Source organism: Prosopis cineraria, unplaced genomic scaffold (genome assembly GCF_029017545.1).
Source record: "Prosopis cineraria cultivar Desert tree isolate PC_DT_omini unplaced genomic scaffold, ASM2901754v1 PC1729, whole genome shotgun sequence".
Classification (NCBI taxonomy): domain Eukaryota; kingdom Viridiplantae; phylum Streptophyta; class Magnoliopsida; order Fabales; family Fabaceae; genus Prosopis; species Prosopis cineraria.
Window position 1 is genome coordinate 1 of NW_026557054.1, and position 22873 is coordinate 22873.

At 32.4% G+C, this 22873-nt stretch overlaps 3 protein-coding genes across 6 annotated transcripts; 2 read left to right on the forward strand and 1 right to left on the reverse strand.

The window, feature by feature from the left end:
- The first annotated feature begins 49 nt into the window (after positions 1-49).
- On the forward strand, positions 50-3270 carry LOC129300745 (serine/threonine-protein kinase haspin homolog). Its single transcript, XM_054939331.1, has 8 exons — positions 50-142; positions 228-289; positions 375-505; positions 594-664; positions 1811-1863; positions 2128-2194; positions 2473-2639; positions 2804-3270. The coding sequence occupies exons 3-7, from the start codon at positions 439-441 to the stop codon at positions 2596-2598; spliced, it is 384 nt and encodes a 127-aa protein (XP_054795306.1). The 5' UTR covers positions 50-142; positions 228-289; positions 375-438; the 3' UTR covers positions 2599-2639; positions 2804-3270.
- A 172-nt stretch (positions 3271-3442) lies between these two features.
- LOC129300744 (endochitinase A-like) lies at positions 3443-7854 on the forward strand. Of its 2 annotated transcripts, none has more exons than XM_054939330.1 (4): positions 3443-3502; positions 5223-6624; positions 6729-6840; positions 7053-7854. In XM_054939330.1, the coding sequence occupies exons 1-4, from the start codon at positions 3455-3457 to the stop codon at positions 7249-7251; spliced, it is 1761 nt and encodes a 586-aa protein (XP_054795305.1). In that variant the 5' UTR covers positions 3443-3454; the 3' UTR covers positions 7252-7854. The 2 variants fall into 2 exon arrangements, with proteins under 2 accessions (XP_054795305.1, XP_054795304.1); XM_054939329.1 differs by lacking the exon at positions 3443-3502 and adding an exon at positions 4697-4936 and having other exon boundaries at positions 5233-6624.
- Positions 7855-16469: 8615 nt separating this feature from the next.
- LOC129300743 (nuclear envelope-associated protein 2-like) lies at positions 16470-20955 on the reverse strand. 3 transcript variants are annotated; one of them, XM_054939327.1, is made up of 6 exons: positions 20609-20883; positions 19647-19890; positions 19364-19471; positions 17665-18126; positions 17467-17568; positions 16470-16935 (listed from the first exon to the last, which is right to left on the reverse strand). In XM_054939327.1, the coding sequence occupies exons 1-6, from the start codon at positions 20674-20676 to the stop codon at positions 16762-16764; spliced, it is 1158 nt and encodes a 385-aa protein (XP_054795302.1). In that variant the 5' UTR covers positions 20677-20883; the 3' UTR covers positions 16470-16761. The 3 variants fall into 3 exon arrangements, with proteins under 3 accessions (XP_054795302.1, XP_054795301.1, XP_054795303.1); XM_054939326.1 differs by having other exon boundaries at positions 17467-18126; positions 20609-20955; XM_054939328.1 differs by having other exon boundaries at positions 17467-18126; positions 19647-19992; positions 20609-20932.
- Positions 20956-22873: the final 1918 nt, after the last annotated feature.

Here is a 22873-nt window from a genome sequence, read left to right on the forward strand (position 1 = left end):
ATATATGATCAATATACTAAGTGACTGAATAAAAATCTGCATTCAGTGTGTTATGTGGTGTTCGTATTACGACATGGTGGCAAGGATCTTGAAAGCTTTGCACTTTTGAATTTTGACGAGGCAAGGGAGTTTACTAGTTCAGGTACGGTTTACATGTCAAGTTCGCATCTACCACCTGTTCATGAAGGTTTTATTTCTATGCGTCTCAATTCCCTCATAAAATGCAGGCCACTGCTGGGCTTGCTGTGGCTGAATCTGCATATGAATTTGAACATCGAGATCTTCACTGGTGAGGTTATCATGATGTCAATGACTACTTCTGCAATTTTTTTTTTTTTGTTTAATAAGTAATCTATTAATTTGCAATTGCACAGGGGAAACATTCTTTTAAGTCGAAGCGACTCAAAGGCATTGCAGTTCACTCTTGATGGCAGGCATATGCTTGTTAAAACATATGGACTGATAATATCTATTATTGACTTCACTCTGTCGCGAATAAACACAGGTCGACGCTTAAGGCATTGTGCTTTTAATTGTTCAGTGGATCATGACGGTGTCTTACATTCGCTGACTGTGCCCTATGATGCTCACAGGCGATGATGTACACTTCTTGGATCTTTCATCAGATCCCGATCTATTTAAAGGTCCTAAAGGGGACAAACAGGTCAGGATTTTTTGTTGAAGTCATAAGTATCTTCAGGATTCCTTATGACTGTTCAAATGTTTGGTTTTAGACCAATTAATCCAAATCGACTATGTGGCTTTTGCTAAAAGAACTTTCGGGGTTTTATGGTTAAGTTAGTTTTGGTTTAAATCTTTTTTTGTTTTGGTTCTTATGTAAGATTGTTTCTTATAGAATCGGAAAATTGATGGAGACATTGCATATAGGATACATGTTGAGTGTTTAATTAGAAAAAGATTAAAGGAGTTATGCGTTTATAAGGTACCTAATAAACTTAAAGGAAAGTTTTATCAAATTGCTACAAGACCGACAATGTTATATGGTAGTGAATGTTGGGTTTTAGTGGGGTATCAAGAGCATAAAGTTGAAGTAGCAAAGATGAGAATGTTGAGATGAATGTGCGAACATACATGTAAAGACAAATCTAAAATGAGCGCATACAGGAAAAAGTGGATGTTGCACCTATTAAAGGAAAATGGTAAAAAATTGTTTGAAGTGATTTGGACATATACAAAGAAAGCTACGTGAGGCACTTGTGAGGAGTGGAACAAATAATTTTGAGCCCTGTTAGGAAGGATAGAGAAAAAGCTAAAGAGAACATTTTTGAAAATTATTGATCAAGACCTCTTAATTAATAATATTTCTAAAAGTTTAATAAATGATAGAGTTGGCGTCGTACAATTCATGTAGTTGACCTCACCTAGTGGGATAAGGTTTGTGTTGTTGTTGTTGTATAAGATTGTTGCTTAATATGCATTGTGCTGTGTAATTTGATTTTTCATTGATTTGTATGTTCAAAATTCACCGTGGTAGAAAAGCACGTCCATTCTTTATTGGATTTTATTTATACGTTTAAGCTCTTTCTGTCGCTGTTGCTTTTCTACTGTTTAAAGTTTAAACACCTCCATTCTTTAGCCCCTTTAGTGGGGTGAGATTTTCACATATTACTTGGTTTATTTTTAATTGCTTTTGGAAATATATTCATCACCAATTTCCTTGGTTCGATTTTCACTTATCTGAACTGATTATGTTTGATTTTGGATTGATTTGGGTTAGTTTGGTTTGAGTCAATTTGAACACTCCTACTTCTATATAACTGTATTAAACGATTGAAACTATCAAATGCAGTCAGAAACATACAGGAAGATGAAGGAGGTAACAGAAGATTGGTGGGAAGGAAGGTAATGTTCTTGTGCATTTTCGTTTATCTTTAAAGCATGGACTTCTGGAAATGAAGAACTAGTTGATAAATGAGAACTTTATTAATAGATTGATTTTGTGGTTAAGTTTCATTTATTTCTTCCGCTATTCAGATTGTCTGCAGGCTAATAAGAGTTGTATTTGTATATATTCACTCTATGACATTAATCTTGAGTCTGAGATTTTTGTTTCCGTTTTATTTGAATTTCCTAGACATTAAAACCTTGTTGCCTTTTCTAATTCAGTTTTCCTAGAACAAACGTGCTGTGGTTGATCTACTTGGTCGATATACTGCTGACGAAGAAATCATTTGTAAGTCGTCTTCACTTTTTTGCAACTATTTGCCATCCTTGCACTCATGCATGCGACACGGCAAGACCTTTGCATCCTGTCAGGATCTCGTTAGAATTACTTTTTCCTTTTGGGTGGCATGCCTGATCGCGTGAGCATATTTTTACCATCAGACATACTAGTCTAATGATTTGGATTTTGTTTTTCCTGGGTTGAAAAAAGAAAAAAGAGATATAAAATTGGTCAAAATAATAAAAATGTCAGGACGGCAGAATTTGATGAAGTTAATGTTATCTCAGGAACGTACTTCAAAGAATGAGAGAGATCTGCGTTCCTTGAAGAAACGCCTGGACAAGTATAATTCAGCCAAGGAAGCAATGTCCGATTCTTTCTTCGATGACTTGTTGGTTGTGGATGGTACTTAAGCTACGCACGACAGAGGTAGAAAAGACGTGATCAGCAAGAAGTATGTAAATTTGGCGTTTCACCCTTGGTTTTTGGAGTTGGTAAAAGTTGTATATAAAAAGTTGAATATCAAGTATGGCTCTTGTCTACCGAACTGTCGTCATTTATGACTGATGACATGAAAAGAGAGTGACGTTAAAGGCCTTATCTAATTAGATATTTTAGATTTTGTATCAGATGACCTCGAAGAAAAAAGAAAGGAGGGAAGGAAGATGAGGCTGCTAAGGAAAAGAGGAGATATAAAGGAGGGAGATTGTAGATCAAGGATTAATATTGATAAGCTGACTGTGCTTTATATGTTGTAAACCGAATCTCGCATGATATGTTTGCACTGTGATCGTGTCATTGTGTGGCATTGTGCACTTACACCTCTTGCTGATCTCGCTCCACTTGCCTTTTCCCTTTGATCCCCTTTTCCCGCCATCTGCACCAAATACTTTATTAGTTTATTTCATTGCCCATGTGAAAGCTTACTTATTGGTACTGTTGACTGCCAGTTTCTCTAAAGCGGTGTCTCAACCCAGTTGTTACTTGGGAAAAAAGAAAAATAAATAAATAAAACACTTCACCGAGCATATCGAATCGAATTTTATGGGATGTATCTTATGGCAAAAGCTCTTGTTCTTGTCGATAAGCTCCCTGCTCTCCCATTCTCTGTTGTGTTAATGATAAGGATGAGAGTATGGACTTTTTTTTTTTTTTTTTAACATGCAATGCAATGCATCGCATCTACCTTATCACCATTTTCATTATTTCCGTATGCGCTGATAATGCTATTCTTTGGGCAGGCGACCTGGTTAGAGCGTGCTTTTGATTATGAACATGAAATCAGCGAAGCAGAATACATTATTCCTCTCCCACATGGTTTGTCTGTCCCTACCATTGATTCTTTTCTTTATCTCACTCCTCACCTACAACGTGCCCTCCTACCCCAATTTCTCCCTCTCACCCACCATGCAACCTATTTTTTCATCCTACTTGAAATTATTGCACTCTCACTGATGAAATTTACATTGCACTGCATTAACCAGGGTTAAATTGTTTTGTCCTTGTCAGCATCGTCGCTTGTTTTTCCATTTCATCCATGTCTGTCTTCCACTTTACTTGGTTATTATTTACTAATGATATTTGCTCCCCTAAGATTCTGATTCTGATGTTATCCTTAACAGTTAACACTATCCCCCTAACTTTATATCCCTACGTCCTAATCCCAGTTTTGTGATGACAGTCTACATTTCGATCTCATCTCATTCCATATAAAGCAAAAACTGTTTTCCGGCCCCTCTATTCCCCATGTACACAACTAAATATCCTGGTTTCGCACTGAATGTCAACACAAGTGGCCCTAACTATTTTAGCAACCATCCAGTGTCATCTTTCTTTAAAAAATATTATTCTGGCATGGGTTTGTATAGGCAGCTAAATAACCCAGAGGGCAATAATGTTAAAACAAATTAAAATCATGTAATGCGGTGAGCATTGACATGAGATCCGAAGACCCGGCAATTTTTTTTAATGGAAAAAAAAAACAAAGAAAGAACACGAGATTATGTCCCTGCTCACGACAGTGAAAGAAACAGGGCATGTGTTCAAACTTCAAAGGTACCATTTTAAGTATTTCCTAAGTCTCATTTTACAATACCCTTTTAAAAAAATTGTAAATACTAATGAAATATTTAATAGTTTAGAATCTTATTTTTTTTCAAAAAAAAATATAAACTTATGAAATACATATTATTTAATAAGAGAAAGATTTAAGAAGTTAATAATGAAGAGTAATTTTAGAATAAATTCCATTAATGAATCATTATTTTTGAAAAATATTTTATATTATAAAACATGAAATCACTTAAAATTAAAACAAACATCTTATAAGTATTTTGCCACGTGGAAACCGAGGCAACGTTTACTTTTGCAGTCACGGTCGTTGGAGAAATAAAGAAGCAAATAAAATAAACAAGTTACAATATTCTTTCATGTTTGGTATTGCTCTCTAAAGACGACCGTTTTCCATACCCATCCATCCTTCATGACAAAGTAACATCCTTTCTTTTTCATTCCAATTTGGCTGTCCTTCTTTCCACGCCTTTTCTCCCCTTTTCACTCCCCACCTTTGTCTCCCTCCTCCTGCGCTTCTTACTTGTACTTGATTGATCCGTGTCTTTAAAACTCTCAAGCTGTATCAATCACATTAATTACAAACGAGTCTTTCTACATTCCGCTCTCCCTCTCTTGCAATGGCCAACCATTGTACTTTATGCTTCTTCTTTCTTTATCTCTTCCTCTTCTGCTGCTCGGGTGAGTAACTGATTCTGATATCATTCTGCTTTTTTAGTTTTTCCGAGTTAACCGTTTCTTCTTGTCTTCTTTAGTTTCTGAGTTCTACGGGAAACCTGTTCACCTACTTAACAATGTCTACTTGTTGAATCTTGTTATTTTCGGACGAACCACTTGTATCGATTTTGCTTTTTGTTGCTTTATCAAGATGTTCTAACTTCCCATGAATCTTTTATCACTAAGCTGAGATTGCTTAAATTCAAGTGAAAAAAAAATTAAGGATCTTCAGATTCTGATATTCTTTTAGATCTTCACAGGAACTCTTGTGGGATTTTCATATCGTGAAAGAGGGGATGCTGGGACCATATCGCTCCTCAGACAAAAAGTGGCACCATTTCAGATTCGAATTTTTGTCACGGATCCTAGAACTTTGAGCGCACTCACCAATTCCCACGAGTCGCTTGATTTCTACCTCAATGAAAACCTCGTAAAAACTTTGGTTCGCTCAAATCCACCTGCAGTTTCGTGGCTGAAAACCCATGTTGTAGATTTTCTCCCAAAAGTTGAAATCAAAAGCGTCATAGCTAGCTGTGGGAATTTAGGCCACAATGAGGTACCATTACTAGTTTCTGTTCTGAAATCTATTCATTCAGTTCTCAGTAAGCTTCATCTAGGCAGGGAAGTGAAGGTCTCGGTTGCATTTCCTGTGCCATTCTTAGAGAAGTGGAAAGATTCACACGAGAATGATCTTCATAGGATTCTGTCATTTATAAAGGAAACAAATTCCTTTGTCATGATAGAAGACAGCATTGATGGGGAATTAAGCGTAACGGAACGTTTTGTGCAGTCTGCTATAAAACGAGCTGCTCATGCTGCTTCTATCCTTCCTCACATAGATGTTCCCTTGGTTCTCACGATCAAAATCCCAGCAATTCCCAGTTCATTGGAACTAGCTCAATTTAGCCAAACGGTATCCAAACATCTTGAAGCAACAAGCACTAAGGTCAATGGTAAAGCAATTGCATTATATGCAGAAGTACGTGCAATAGAAGCTTTTGAGCATGAAGAACCCAAAAGGGAAGTGGAAGAGATTTTTCCTTTGTCCCGCAGAGAAATCCTAAGCAAAATCCACATCAGAAGAACTCTAGATGACACAACCAACCCGCCAAACGTGGTTTACCCCACAAATCCAACATCAGCAGCACCAGTGATTACACCCCCAGATACACCAACCATAATCACAGTTCCCTCCTCCATTCCTGCTCCCCCCACCAATCCGGCTGCAATGCCTGTGCAAGTTCCTTCCACCACCTCTGTGCCATTGCCTCCCACAAATCCAACCAATCCCGGCACAACCCCGATAACAGTTCCGGGGGCACAACCAGCAACATATTATCCACCCCCATCAGGAGCTGCTCCGGTGAACTCCATTCCACCTCCTGCAAACAGCAATGCTCCGGCCACAGCAGGGCAGAGTTGGTGTGTAGCGAAGACTGGAGCTGCAGAGGCTGCTCTTCAATCAGCACTTGACTATGCTTGTGGAATGGGTGGTGCAGATTGTTCACAAATCCAGCAGGGTGGGAGTTGTTACAATCCAAATTCTCTTGAAAACCATGCTTCCTATGCCTTCAACAACTACTACCAAAAAAATCCAACACCAACAAGCTGTGACTTTGGAGGGACTGCCACCCTAGTTAACGTAAATCCAAGTAAGATCTTGATGCCTTAAGTGCTTATTAACCAGCCTTTTTTATCACACGTGCTTAATATTCTTGAACATTAGTTTTAAATGCCCTTTCCTAATTTTAAACAGGCTCGGGTTCTTGCATTCTCCCTTCATCCTCTTTCTCTCTTTCATCGTCAACCCCAACGCCATCATCGCCAACAACAACTACATCATCATCTCCGGGGACAGACACATCAGGGTAAATTAGCTGTCTAGATTTTGTGGAAGAATTCTTATTTTTTTTAATAGTATTAAAAGCTGAAATATGATTATAATCATGGATTCGAAACGGTGAGGATGAATTCTTGGCTACTTAATCGTTAACCATTTCATCCCATGAAAAGCTTAAGCTGTCAAAGCAATGCTAACAACAATACTAATTCCTTTCCTGTACGTTAACAACATTTGCAGCTATGGTACCCCACCTTCAGTGTCAAATTCCAGCGGCAGCTCAGCGTCTGGCGCAGGTACCTCACCATTTTACGGGTACGAAAGTCCTCCAGGTGTAAATACCACGTCCTCATCCCATTCAGCCGGTCTGCAGCCTTTTCTAAGTTTCATTGTACTGGTGATATCATTAATCACTGGAAAACTCAGTACGTGCCCATAGAGATACAACTTTTCCTGGAGGATCATAGAAGGAGAAGCTCAATGCTCTAACTTTATAACGGATCGAGTTGAAACATTACAAGCTGTGTACAGGATTATAGGCACAGAAAGACAATCGAGTAGAATGGAAGGGAAAATACATTTAAGGATCTGCTGGGCTTAGCTGAGGTGAAGTGAAGGGATAGTTGTAGAAAGTAAAGGAATTTCTGCTGTTGAAATAACTGCTAGTTACGGCTTTTTAGGCAGTGGTAGAAAAAGTTGTGGTTATTATGTACATATATTTTGAGAGCTTCAGTAGTTTATCTATTGTGGAGTTTAGTGTGCGTTGGTCACAGATTGCTATGGGGAATTGATAGCATATGGGAAAAATACCCATGCTAGTTAGAAACCTACCAACTCAAGGACGATGAAGGATAGAATAGTTCCTATTTTCGTTTTATTCATCATAGGTTGACGAGTTCATTGTGAATTACGTCAAGCCATCAAGTTTCGAGGGAGCAGTTGAAGCGACATTGTTAGAGAAATTATTAGATGTTGCTGAAGTGTCATGTCATTTATGTTCTCCTCAATAAATAGTTGAATAAAGGGACAAAAATATTGCGAAGTCATCGCATCCAGTGATTTAATGTGTAAAAAAAATAAAAATATTCATAATGTTAGTTAAATTAGTATAAAAGTGATAAATCCGTTAAATTTTTTAAATGTTAATTATTTAACTAGCATCTAAATAGACGTTAATCATACTCTTTGCTTATGTGGATTGAAAAAAAAGTAAAAATATTCATAAAGTCATTAGTTAGGAATATCCGTCTAAAGTGAGAAAAATGATAAGAATACTCATTATGTTATTTTAATAGATGCAATAGCGATCAATTTATTAAAATTTATGCCATCTAGTTTCTTTCCATTGGAGATACCCTTAATAAGATTTCAAACATTTCTTAAGCAAAAGCTTTTCAGAGAACTTTTTTATGATTAAGCACGATCTTTTAGAACTCTTTCAACTACGCATTGAATTGGCCAGATATAGATGCAATGTTGTGAATGAAGTTGAAAAGGAAATTAAGTTGTAGGGAACTTCTTTTATCGATTTGGATCATTAGAAAGAAGCTTTGATGGCACAAGAATTTTAAAAAAGCAAGCAATTCAATTTGTTGTTCAATCAAAATGACATTTTCCTGATGTCAAAACTAAAGTCTCAAGTGGAGACTCATCGTCATATAATGACCAATCAATTTTCGTACAATTTTATTTGGGAATTTTTTTTGTTAACATCAGTGAAAAAATGGTCAAATCCTTCTTACATGTTAGCTAAACAGTCAACGTTTAAAGAATTTAACGAATTGATCATTATTGCATCTACTAAAGTAACATTATAAATATTTCTATCCTTTTCTCACTTTATGCTATCGGATATCTTTGGTTGACAATTTTTGCTTTTTTTTTAGTCCACATTGACAAAAAAAAAAGGTCAACAACAAAGGTATTAGCTAAATGGTTAATATTTGAGAGATTTGATAAATTGATCACTTTTATACCAGTTTAAGTAACATTATAAGTATTTTTACTCCTTTTTTCACTTGAGGCCACTAGATGTTCCTGGTTAACGATTTCGTGAGTATTTTTATCCTTGTATTCTAAATAGTTAAATAGAGTTTCCAAGACATCCATCTCTTAAGATGTATGGAGTGCATCTCTTTATATATATATATATATATATATATATAATCTTAAAGCATTTTCTCAAGTTTTTAAAATATTTTAAATCTCTCTCAAAATGATGGGGAAAAAAGAAAGGGATAAATCGGCTCATTGATTGGAAAAAATCTTATACCCAAAAAATATGAAACACATTTTTAAAAATTTGAGAGTGTAACCTATTCACATTGATATATAAGAGGTTTATTATTAAAAATTTATAAAAGGTCTATCATTAATATAAAATAATATACTATTAACAACTATAATAAACTAATCATAATATAAAATATAATAAATGTTAAATTATTTACTTGATTTAGTTTTATAACATAGGCTATATATACAAAAACCTCAGGAAAAAAAAAGATCCATGCATTTCTTATAATTAAAAGAGATGCATGTGATCCACATATGAAATATTATTTTATTTGATTTGAAATGTTCTTATTGTCTAGAATATAAATAACATGGTTTTCCAAAAATACCTCATAATTCGGTGTTATTGTTATTAATTTTATAAAATTAATCCCACCCGGAAGCCATCTATGTGCTCAAAATACCAGAAATTGGTTGGGACCCTGGGGTCTTTATTCAAGTATTCAACAAGGAGTTTCAGTCCCCTAGTCATTAAATCCAAAAAAAAAAAAAAACACTACCCGCGTCCTTTTATAACTCAGTTAGCTATCTAACTGAAAAGGGCTTAAAGGACGATAATTATCTTGGAGACTTAAAATATACAAAATGGTCAGGGAATGGCCCATAATTTGAAGAAATAATAATAGCAAAAAAGTTTTAAAAAAACATAATTTTTAATTCCTATAATTTTTTTAATATTTAATTGTTTCTAATCCTTATAAAAATTAAAATCACTTTTAAAAAAATAAAAATTTTGAGGACTTAAAAAATAAATGTAAACCAAGATTTTAAAATTTAAGAAATTGAAAATATTAAAAAAGTTATAAAAATTAAAAATAAAATTTAATAAAATTAAAAGATGAAAAGTTATGTTTTCTCAAAAGCAAAGACAAAGCATAACGGCGTCTCCGTGCATTGGATGCCGTTTTACCCACTTTACCAAACGCCACGACTGTATCAACTTGTCATCATTATTATAAGCAGCCCAGGCCACTGATGTGATCAGCTTCTCTAAACCCAAAAAGCAGCACGTTAAAGACTTGGCGGCTGGACACCACGTCCTTTACTAATTCATTTTGATCGCCGACATTCATCATTATTTTGAAGCAAATAATAATTAATTAATTATGCAAGCAATCATCTGCGACTGCTTCTTCGGGATTATGCTTTCAATCCCATGCATTAAAATGTTTTAATATATACAAGATAAAAATAAAAATAATTATAAAAATTTAAAAATTATTTTAGGGTATTTATAATTTAATGTAAAATGCATTGTGCTCCTTTTATTTCATTTTAATTGTAAATATATTTTTCTATTTTAAAATCTATACAAACTTTTCTTAAAATCAATAGATGCAAAATATAAATGTTTTTTTTATTTTTAAGTTTTTATTTTCATCCATTCAAGTATTAGTTGATAATTAAATCATATATGTTGGATCAAAATAATTTTTTAAAATATAAATGTTATCTAAAAATTATTCATGTTACCCCCAAAATTTTTAAATGATATATTATTTTAAATTTTTATTCATTTTTAAATTTAATAGTTACAAAAATTATTTATTTATTATTTTAAAAATTTAAATATATAAATTTTCTAAAATAATATTTCAAGTATGTAAAAAAAACTTTATGGAATGTGATTTTTGTTGTTGTTACCTGATGGAATATGAATTTAATATATTAAGAGATAGATTAGTCAAAATAATTTATGCATATTTTTATTTATAATTTATAATTTTAATGAAATAATTTTAAATTATTTTTAAAAAAAGTACCTTTATATTTTATTCTATAATTTATTATCTTATATATATAATTTAAAAGTAATATTTTATTTTATTTATATTTTTATTTTGAGTAAATTAAATTTTGAAATAAAACTCATCACTCACTATCAGGTTATCTATGTACTTTTTATACCTTATCTAAATATTTTTTTAATTTTATTGTGTATCTACCACCAATATATTATTTTTTTAAAATTTTGCATCAAGTGTCAATTTTATTATAATCCTACATGATCTTTTAAAATATAAAAATTTTATTATTTTTTATACATTGTCTAAATTTTTAAAATTTACAATTGAAATTATATATATATCAAAAAAATTTCTCTATGTGTAAATAAATTTTAATAATTAAATTATGAATTCCACATTCACCCTATATTTTCTTTAATGATATATCCCACACTTACTTTTCTTTACTATGGGTCTTACATATGCTCATTTTTCTTTAAAACTTAAGGAACAATTTTTATTTTACCCTCTCTTCTATGATGACTTGTGCTATCCAGAGGATATGAAAATTTTAAAAAATAATTGAAATAAATTATGAGATTTATTTAACATATAGAATGAGTTGTTACTAGAAAAAAATAATTAATTCATAAACTAAATTTAGGGATACTACAAATTGATTTTAAATTGAACTTTATAGATATTTGGATAATATTTCACTATAATATTTAAATTTGGTTTTGGTGGGTTTCTAATTAAAAAAAATATTTATGAATAGTTTTTGTGAACATGATTGGGACACCAAATTTAACATATCACTATAATTTGAAAAACCCCACATCAAGTTTAAATTGAAGAATTTTTCTCGCAGTAAAAGTGCTAAGCAAAAGAACAAAATCTTTTATAAATTTCTCAAAAGAAATAGCACAGCGGGTCATCCAATGTATCCTCAAAAGGATTATATTTCTAAAATAAAAATTAAAAAAATATTATTATCAAATCTTTTATTTATATTTGAATTGAGAAAAATATATGGATTGAGTGGAGTTAAAAAATATTCCTTAAAAATAGAAGTAATCTAATGATTTATGGATCCATCATTCCCATTCAATATTCCCTTCGTTTAAAAATGTAAAGCATTTTTAACTGAATCTCACCCCTTAATAAAGTAATTATCTACTTTTAAATTAAACTTATCTTTTCATATTCACCATATTAAATACTTTACAATAAATAAAAATTTATTATCAATAGGGCCAATTTAAAAAAATAATAATTATATTTTAAAAAATTAAAAATATTTTATATTTTTGAACATCCAACTCCTTAAAAAATGCTTTACATTTTTGAATGAAAAGAGTATGTTATTGGACAAATTGTTCATTGACAAGACAAAATAATTAAATGAATATGGTCGGTCACTTAGAGTCACATTTTTGTGATTTGTGTATTGCTAATCCCATTAAAATTTAAGAAAAGACTGCGTGATTAAATATAACATGTCAAGTTTAAAAACTTCCCCGTTAGCGGCTTTAGCTTCTTTATTTTTGGGTGTAACCCAAGCATGAAATTCGCACCTCCTTGTTGCATATGGTGCATATAGCTTGCTAGAATTCTTGTCTAAGTTTGATATTTTGATGGATACTCTCTGATTGCATAAGCAGGTCATATTTCGATATCTTAACTATTGCTTTATGCTACTCTAACCCACGCTCAAAGAAGCCATAAAATCCATAAATGAAACTATAAATTAGCAAAAACTAACAACTAAAGTTATCAATCATATACTGTATACCCATTTATGTTTAAACGCTGATCTAACCAATGTTTTAAGAGTCAAACAATAAAAAAGAGTACAATTTTCTCATCATTCAGAACCCATCATTGCTTTGCCTTGTTGGAACATCCTCAAATTCCTCTAATCTATATTTAAAAGACAACGTCACGCCTTTAGATGTAAAGGAAGATTATCTAAACTCCACTATCTAAATAACGTGACTCTAATGGTTCAAAACGACACTTACTTCCATATGTTTTTACCTTTTACTTAGGAAGTCTATTTAGTGGATGCAGGTGCGTTGAAATAGGACACGTTGCTTTATCTTGACATGATAAATGCATGCTTCAATGAACCATCTATTTGTTAAATTCAAATGATTGTTTAACCCAAAAAAGAATAGAAGGTATATATAAGTACCGGCTTTGACTCATTCGAAGTTGCTTTTGCTAATTTTCAGTCATGTGACTGAAGAATAATGCAAAGGACATGTACTGATGGGGGAAAAAAAAAAGAATGTGGGCGCAATTGAAGCATGAAATTCAACCACAAATCAATTGTAGAGCATTGAAACAATTATGCACTTGTTGAACAACAACAAATCTATAATGGAAAGAATCATAACATACCAGAAGAAAAATACTGCTTGAGAAAACAAATAGGGAAGAGAGGGAAAATTGTTAAGAGTTGCAGGAAAGGGAAGAAGAAAAGGAAGAGGAAGGAAAGGAAAATTTCACAACCCGTTACATAATTTGAGATCTTGACCTCATGGAAAAGCAATTTGCATTAAATATAAGAAAATAGGAGATGGTTTGTAACCATTTAAGAGGACAATTGTAACAGCCCTCCTCGGCATCTCACTGTCACCCGAAGCACTGGACACTCTCCCTCCAAGCCTCACAATAGGGCGACCCCACCCCTTTCGGTGAGTATCAGGAGACAAAGGCTTTCCTGCAGTAGTGTGCAGGATTATTTTCCTTGCGGAGAGCCTCCCTAGGTTTGATCCTCTAACCTCTCCTACATAACAAAGTTGAGACTGAACCTAGTACCATTGAGTCTCCTGATGCCTACCGAAAGGGGTGGGGTCGCCCTGTTGTGAGGCCTGGGAGGAGAGTATCTAGCGCCGCAAAAGACCTCGGAGAGGTGGGGTGAGCGGAGGGCTGTTACAACAATGGGATGTAGTTTTTGATAATTTTAAAAATAATTATTTTTAAATTTAAAATTATAAATAAGTTAATGGGAAGTTGAGATGATAGAGAAATATTTGGAGGTGAGCTAATTTTATATTTTTATTTTTCAAATAAGAGTGGACATTTGTCATAAGATCTTGACTTTATGAAAAAGTAGTTGTTCATTAAATTAAATATATAAGAAAATGTGAAGTGGTTTTTTACAGTTAAAAAAAATAATAGAAGGTAGCTTTTCACCGTTTTAAAGATATTTATTTACAAAACTAAAATTTGAAATTATGAATAAATGTGAAGTTGAGATATTGAAGAAATAATTTGGGATGTGAAATTTTTTTATTTAAAAAATAAAAGTAACACATGTCATTGTGAGAGAGCTCTTGGTTCTACTTTTACATGTTTAGATAAGATATAGATTAAAATTTTAAATTTCATTTGTTATATTTAAATTAAAATTATTAAACTATGAATAAGTCTAGATTCTAATTCCACTCAGGAACTGTTGGATGATATGAGTTTCTTACATTTACCTCAAATCGCTCAATCTTACCATGAATGCTTATCTGCTGTGCCATCTCTTGAAGAGGTTAAACATGATGTCTTTAGTTTATCAGTTTATCTAAATATAGTGCACCTGGACCAGCAGGATATCACACTCACTTCTTTCAAAAATATTGGGATTTGGTTGGTCAAGATCTTCTTGACATGGTGCAACACTTGTGAGAAGTGGAGAAACAAACTTTTTGTGTGATACATGATTCATCTGTCTTTAATGTTTTAATTTTTAAATAGTCCACTGAAGAAACAAATATCTTTTCGAGCTTATGTCTGGACTTTGGTGGATCGTCAATTATTGCTCATCTAATAAGAGGAGATTAAGATCTGCTGCGTCAAGAAAGACTTTGTTGGCTCTAAATCAATCAAAAGGCAAACTCCCAATCCTATCATTCAAGATCTTTATGGATTGCTATTGAGGCTGACCTATTTTATTATATTTGCAGCTTCTCACCTTAGTTTTTTACTTCAATCAAGAGGATATGACATTTGCATGTAATTATTTAACTTTTGTCTCTTTTTAATACATATTAGTTTGATTTTCCACAAAAAATATTTTTAAAATAAATAAAGCAAAATAAAATTAGAGACACATGTCATTTTCAATTATGATTACATATTTTTCTTATTATTTTAAAATTAAAAATTTTGAAATTATAAATAAATAAGTTAATGAGAAGTTAAGATAATGAAGAGATATTTGGTGGTGATGTGGTTTTATTTATCAAAAAATAATGTAAAATAGAATTAGAGACACCTTACGTTATCGGATGTTGCTTGTGATACATAATTTTCTTATAATTTTTAAATTAAAAATTAAAATATAAATAAATAAGTTAATGGAAAGTTGGAATAATTTCCTTATTATTTTTAAATTAAAATTTTATTTATTATTTTTAAATTAAAATTTTGAAATTATGATGAATAAGTAGATGGGAAGTTGACATAGCCAGGAGATATTTGATAATAAGATAGTTTTATTTATTTTTAAATTAAATAAAGCAAACAAAATTAGGTACATGTGTTGTCATCAGATATCACTTATGATTTTACTATTTATATATATATATATATATATATATTTCAGATATCTCTCTTCTATTTTAAAAATCAGCTAAAATATTTCTTTATTTTTTTAATTTTTTACAAGTTTTCATGTTAGTCCCTTTTTAAATACACCCATCTAATCCTATTTTTAAATCATTTTAAACATATTTTTTGAAATCAAGAAAATTTTTAAAATTTATTAACTCTTATTTGAAAATTTAATAAGTTTTAAACTTTACCCCTATCAAATATATATACTTTAATAACATGTTTTTTTTTCTCTAACATTAAATGAAAGTTAAAAGAAAAAAAATTGTTATGAAAATTTAATTGTGTGACTTATAAATAGGATAAAAAATATTTTCTTTTTACTCTATAAATAGGATCAAAGGGACTAAGTGTTATTTAAAAATCATTCAAATTACCCTCAAAAAATTTAAATCATATATTCTTTTAAAGTTGAAATTAAAATTAAAGAATATTATTCTATAATTTATTATCATTTACGTATAAAATTAATTTGTCACTTATTTTTATATTTTACTCTACATTTTATTATCTTATATATACAAAATTAAAAGTAACAAAATATTTTATTCAAAATTTGTTATTTTGATTAATTTAATTTAATTTTCATTTCAAGTAAATTAGATTTTGAAGTAAAACTTATTAGATTACCTACATACTTTTTATATTCCGTCTAAATAAAATTTATAATTTCACTATATATATAATAGTTTTTTTTATTATCTGCCACAAATTTTTACTATCTCACATGATTTTTAAAATTGAAAAAAAAAAATCATATTCTTTTTACATCTTATCTAATTTTTACATTTATAAATAAAAATATACATGGCAAAAAATTTTCATCCAATGTAAATAAATTTTATTAATTAAATTATGGGTCCTAAATTGACCTTACTTTTCTCAAATGATAAGTCCCATACTCAATTTTTTTAATGGGTCCTACATCTATATTTTTTTAACAAAATACTCATCAATTAATTTTTTAATCAAATTTAAACAAAAACATTAGTGAACTATGCCATTCAAAATATTGTAAATCTGCTTTGATATTGTGTTTACCATATATATTGACATTGACATTGACATTGATGATATTAAATTGACTGATGGCCATGAGGGTGAAAAAAGTAAATTAACCTAGTACCACTATTTTAATGGTTTTACAGAACACAGCAAAAAAAAACGTTGGCATCCTGATGCTACAAACTCGGTAATATCTAAACTAAACCTGTAACTCTACAAGAAAAAAGGCCTTCTCCTATTTTCTTCAATGAATTTAGAAGGCCTTTAGATTGTATATATACAACAATCATTGGATTGGGGGACTATTTTCACCGCCTTGAGAATGCCACCAAGATCAGCATAGACATGGAGACCACAATTTTGAAACCAGAGGTTTCCCAGAAATTCTGGTTTTGCTTTTCCCCACCCGCGACTCCACTTTGCGGTTTTCCTGCTAATTGATCTCTCAATTCTTTTATAGCTTTGTCCCTTCTCTCCCCCATCTGTCCACAATCGCATACAAGTTTGTCATTTGACTAGCAAGCCTACACATGCATTGCAAGAGATATACTCCGTCCAAACACAATTTAGAACATTTTTTATAAATTTTATTTGGCCCAAAATATAAAACATTATACAACTTTTATAATTATTTTTTTAACTATATCTCTAATTCATTTATTATTTTTTTGAAAAAATTAATGCATTAGAATTTTAATTATCATTATCAAAACATTTATATAGAATATTTAATAAAAATAAATTTAGAAAGATGTAAATTTTTTTTGAGAAATTAAAGTTTTAATTAATATTTTTTTGCAAACTATAAATTGGTTAATAATATCCTATATTTTGATTCTGTGAGGGTATTCTGTAAGTGGGGTTAGATCATGAGCATAAATTGAAGCATCGCCACAGGAGAGCAAACAATTCAGGGCATTCATGTAAATTCACGAATCGTGTTTCTAATTGTGTTTCATTACCAGATTCTGGCGAAAAGAAAAGGACAGAAGAAATGAAAAGCTTAGCTATACCCGCTGTAGTTTCCGTGTCTGAGAACGAGTTTCCTGCAGACAGAATTCCAGTTTCAAAACCTTTTTCTTCAGTTCCTGATCGGCACGCCGCTGTTTCTCTAACTGTACTTCAAAAAAGATCAACGTCCTTAAATACAAAAGCAAGAAAACAAACCCCTGAATTAATGAATAAGAGGCGAGAACGAATGGCTTGTTTACCTGAGATTCTAATTCTTTAGTTTTGAGCTTCGAATGAGAAGAGATAATCTTAATTTCATCCTTTAGTTTCGCTATTTCTTCATCCTTAACTACCAGGAGCTTGTTTATTTTCTCAAAATTCCTCGGAGAAACCTCATCTAATATCTTCATCAGTTCACAGTCCTTGTTTGCTCCAGCATTTGTAACTGCCTCCATGATATCACGCTCAATTCTCAGGACCTCATCTTTCAAATGCTTTTGCGAGGATTCCCTTGCCTGAAGATCTTTCTGTAGATTATCTAGCTGCTCTCCCAGCCTAGTTACGCGATCCTCGTGCTCTTTCAGTGAACTATTTTTCTCATCTAACTCTTTTACAAGTTCCAAACATCGGAGCTGTGCTGATTGAGCTGATGCAGCACTTGCGTCTGCCGTTGCTCTTGTTGCTGCAAACTGTGTTCTAAGATCATCCAGGTCCTTCAGATACTGCATGAGTATTACATAATATATTTAGGGATAAATGGAAACAGTGTTAATGCTTGGGGAGGTTTTGAATATGCACTAAGATCCCCTGTAAATTCTTTCAATGTTGAGAATAAAAAGTTGCCACCATATTCAAATGCAGTATATTTTACACCGAAGCTTCTCCGTTGAATATCTTAGCATCTAAGTAGCTAAAGGCAAAGTCCACGAGAGAAAAGAGAAACATTTTACGATCACTCAATCAAAATCTTTATAAAATCATCATAACAGAAATGGGCATAGTATATCATTGCATGTAACAAACAAAAGTGTATTAACTTGCCATCGGCCAATGTGCCAAAAATTACTAATTTCAGACAGCACTAGTCCCCGTAGCACATCAAATTTTCCATTTTAGACGCATCAATCAATTTAATTCCTAAATTTCAACACATCATTTTATTAAATTAAAATCAAAGGAAGAAATAATTAAACTTCCTCTGTGAAGCAAATTTGAAACTTGGGATTCTCGCACAGCAGAAATGAAGCATGCAAAACTATCGTAACACAAAATCACAAGTTGAATTTTAGTTATTTATAGTAATAATTATGTCAGGTCATTAAAGATGTATAATACTTGGCTCCGCCAATAGCATTAGAATTTAGAATTTAGAATTAAATTCCTTAAACTTATACAGATAAAACATCAAGCGGTGCAAAAAAATACAGATTAAAAAAAAAAAAACAAGTGGTAGACTATCATACCGGAAAATTATATCCGGACCTGGATTAATATAATCAAGGGAATTGTTCACCTCAGTGCCTTTCCAGCCAAGAAAAGCAATGATGAACCGCTCCCAGCATATCTAAATTTGCAAGGTTGCTTCTAAGTTCTAATAATATAATAAAACAATCAACGTTCTACATTACAGGAATTAGAATGTCATAAACAAAAAACATTCTTAAAATAATGACAAAATTAATAAAAATTATATAAAAGAAGTCAGACGCCCTTTAATTTCATGGGCTCCGCCTAAACCAGAGAAAAAGTCGAAAAAATTGGAGTAGAAGATGGGTCGTGAAGTTGGAGTATTTGTATGAGATAATCTGAATAAAATGTGAGAAATCGAACGACATAATTTGAGAGACATGTGATGATTTAAAATCAAGAAACTAAATATAACAGTGACACTACTAATCAGAGAGAAAGGAAATAAAAAGATGTAGAGAAAACGTTAAATAAATTGAACATGATTATAACCTTCTCCGCAGCAGCGGCAGAAACATGAAGCTGATCGTTTCTCTCTTCTAATCTTTTCTGCAATTTACCAATTTCCTCTTCCATGTTCTTGGCTTTCATCTCTGCCTCCTGTGATTAAATACCCCAACAAAAATTACCCAAATAAAATAGGTGACTAACTGCGAGCCCCACCAACAAAAAGACTCCAAAAGGAGAAATTATTGAAATCAAGAGGAAGACAAGGGTTCAAAGGTGCAAAAAGACAGAAAGCAATCGAAAAAGAATAGCACAGGGATTATCGTACTTGTCTTGTTAGGGTTTCTTTAGCATATGACTGCTCTTGTGATGCAAGGCGGCTCCTAACCTCCTTCAACTCTGCAGCTAATGACACGACGTTGCGCCTAAAGCTCTGCTTTTTCTCATTTAAATCCTTCAACAAGGGATCAATATCTCGAGCCGGTATGGATGTCAGAGTCAAAGATCGAGACGAAGACGGATCCTCGGAAGTTGGCATGGGAGATCCAAATTTTAATTCCAGCAACCTATTACTACGATAATACGATCATAAGCGTACATACACCGAATCCAGTCCTATGACCCAGAGATCAGCGGTTTATGGCCCTCAGAATGAAAGCAATTAAGCTTCATCCCTACACGTGAACCAGGTACTTGTGCATTAAATTTCAATGGACCCGAAGGACAAATCAACAGTTTGGTTTATTTAAAAAAATAACAAGAGATATAAGGTGATGGGATGAAAAGCGCTAGAACTTTTTTGAACTAAGGGACTTTTCAGCTTTTCAAACCGGAAGCAAAGCGAATTTAAAGCGAACTTGTCTACTAGATATTGATTTGTTTGAGGAATTGATTCCAGGAAGATACTAGGCTAATATTTCCTGGCGTACAAGATCCCAGCAGTCCACCTTTACCATTATTAAGAAAGACAGAAAAATAGTGTCTCGAGATGGGTCTATCTGTCAACGTCGAATAGTAAATAATAATGAAGTGGGTCAATAGAAAGACAGGTCGAAATTAAGGGGTTGAGGCATGTGAAGGAGCTTCGAAGGTGTTTAAACCGAACATTCAAGCTCGAACCAGGTTTCAGAGTACCCCCACCCTCGAATTCCCGAAAATCCACTTCAGCGGGAAAAAATACCCGAGAGGAGAGATTTCGAGGAAGCTGATCCAGGGAAGCTTGAAAAGTGGTTCTCAAACAAACCAAGTCGTATAGTCATGCGACAATCAGAGAGTAGAAATGATCAATACCAGGCGGTAAGCAGAACCAGCAAGGAACCAAGACCTTCGCGTTCGAACTCGGATCTTTGTCCCGACATCAGGTCTCTGATTTTGAGCTACGACGATAACGGCGAAGAAGCAGCAAGGATGGCGGAAGGGACAGCCTTGGTAGGAGATAACGTGAATTAAGCAGGGGGGATGCGATCGGAAGAGAATATAGAAATGGAGAACGAGAATCGGAAGCAAATAAGGCGTGACTTGAGGAAATTGGTATTTAATTATGAAGTTGCTATAATAATCTGGTTGTCTTATCTGCAGGTGATAGTAGGGGAGAAGGTGGGCCTTATGGCAAGCATAAGCTATGGAGGGAGGCTGGGAATGAGTTTTGGTTCGGATTAGAGGTTTGGGCAGTGAAAGCGAAGTGTGGGGTTTGAAACTTGAAAGGTTAGGAATACCTAGGGGAAGATGACAAAATCCGAAGCAACAGCTGGTATTTGATGGTTTTGAGTTTTGACCCCACCGATGGCAAGCGCGGCAAATACAAATTTGGGCTGGGCCTATTGCTACTCAACACGTGTACACACATTGGACGCTCATGTCACCGTCGCAGCAGTTCGAAGCCACGTATGACCTGTTGATGTCCCTAGAATCACTTATGAAATTTAAAATTATGATTTTAGAAAAAAAATCAGTTTAAACACTTCTAATTTTTTTTCAAGTTTATTTGGTTTTGAAATTCATTTTATAAAATTGGGAGAATCACATCCAAAGACTTTTAAAAAAATTATTTATAAATAAAAATTAACAATAAGTCTCATTTAAAAAATAAGTTATATTTTTATTTTAATAACAATTCATTTTGTATTGTCCTTATTTGTGAATAATTTTCTTAAAGAGTTTTTGGATGTGATTCTCCTTATCAAATTTAGCCAAATATTTTTTTTATTTTTTTCAAATTTCATTTAGTGCTTGAAATCTCATTTTATAGAAGCTAAATTTTCTTTCATTTGGTAAATCAATTTTACAAGATTAATTTCAAAAAATCTTATCCAAATATGTATTCTTTTAGTTAATTTTTTCTAATTGAAATCTAAAAACACTCATAATTTGAACCTTGTAAAGTAAAACTTATTTCATGTGATATGTTAATGACTAAAAAAAGGGATCATGTATTGTATGTGGTATACCAAATAACATGACTCGCCCATTTTTTGGGTAAAACACAAGGGTTCACATCTAGTTTGATTAAAAAATAAAAATTAAGGAGAATTGCACCTAGGGTTTCTATATTAGAGTAATTTGCAATTAAGGCTCAATACATTTTAAATTTATTCTGCAAGCCTAATGACTTTAGATGCAATCATGTTTTAGTGAGGAAAAAGATGCATCTACTCTTAATGAATGAGAAGGAGAATGAGCTAGAATTAGAGAAGACAAAGGCACGTGAAGAAGGAAGAAGGTAGCCAACTACATGGATTGTAACTATCCCAACTTCAATTCTAACTAGACTAACTCGCAAGGTGGGGTGAAAGTCAAAATGCATCCATTTTAACTAGTGACAGTGTGTAAATTTTTCTACATATCGTGGTATGTTGTGACTAATGTTATGGTCATCATTTTTCTATTGAAATAAGAAATAGCCAAAGTTGGAGAAAGGAGCTTGATGATATAAGTGAAAGTCCCTTGTCTGCAGAAGCCTAGTAAGGTAAGTTGAAATGATTGGTTTAAATGGGGTAGTTTTCTTGCATATTAGTTTCTTGCTAAATGTTGATAAGGATTCAACCTTTTGATTCTGATATAATGTAAAAACAGTTGCAATTAATGAGGATTTTACATGAATAATAGGGTGTGTATGTGATAGATTATCTATGGTATAAATGCACGGTAATGCTTTTGAAATCAGACATTCTATTGTGATTTAATTCCTACTATAATATGACTTAGTTGCTGAATTGTAAGTTGGTTTTGAATGTGTTGAATTGGAATATTTATTGTGAAATCATGTTTGTTTACCTATTCATATTGGATCTTTGCATGTGAATGAGGAATTCAAATTTATTCAATATGATAAAAATGCCCTACTAGAAACACTAGTTTTTTTTTTGTGAAAACAAGAACGTTGGCTTATCTTATATTAAATGTTTAGTTGGGTAAAATAATTGGTTTTCTGTATGTGGATATTTTTCTTAATCTAATTTGTTCATTTTAGATTAATACAAGATACGGCAAGTAGTTCTACAAACAATTTTGTTTTGTTTCTTCTATCATGCGTGTTAATTTGTGAGCACTGTTAAG

What these genes read in the sequence shown, in the direction of transcription:
- LOC129300745 (XM_054939331.1), top strand. Translation starts at nt 439, where the DNA reads ATGCTTGTTAAAACATATGGACTGATAATATCTATTATTGACTTCACT. An exon ending in GTCCTAAAGGGGACAAACAG is followed by an intron (nt 665 to 1,810) that starts GTCAGGATTTTT and finishes TATCAAATGCAG; the next exon opens with TCAGAAACATACAGGAAGAT. An exon ending in GAAGATTGGTGGGAAGGAAG is followed by an intron (nt 1,864 to 2,127) that starts GTAATGTTCTTG and finishes TTTCTAATTCAG; the next exon opens with TTTTCCTAGAACAAACGTGC.
- LOC129300744 (XM_054939329.1), top strand. Translation starts at nt 4,876, where the DNA reads ATGGCCAACCATTGTACTTTATGCTTCTTCTTTCTTTATCTCTTCCTC. An exon ending in CCTAGTTAACGTAAATCCAA is followed by an intron (nt 6,625 to 6,728) that starts GTAAGATCTTGA and finishes AATTTTAAACAG; the next exon opens with GCTCGGGTTCTTGCATTCTC. An exon ending in CCGGGGACAGACACATCAGG is followed by an intron (nt 6,841 to 7,052) that starts GTAAATTAGCTG and finishes CAACATTTGCAG; the next exon opens with CTATGGTACCCCACCTTCAG.
- LOC129300743 (XM_054939326.1), bottom strand. Translation starts at nt 20,676, where the DNA reads ATGTCGGGACAAAGATCCGAGTTCGAACGCGAAGGTCTTGGTTCCTTG. An exon ending in AAGAAACCCTAACAAGACAA is followed by an intron (nt 19,472 to 19,646) that starts GTACGATAATCC and finishes ATTTAATCACAG; the next exon opens with GAGGCAGAGATGAAAGCCAA. An exon ending in AGACACGGAAACTACAGCGG is followed by an intron (nt 16,936 to 17,466) that starts GTATAGCTAAGC and finishes GATTGTGGACAG; the next exon opens with ATGGGGGAGAGAAGGGACAA.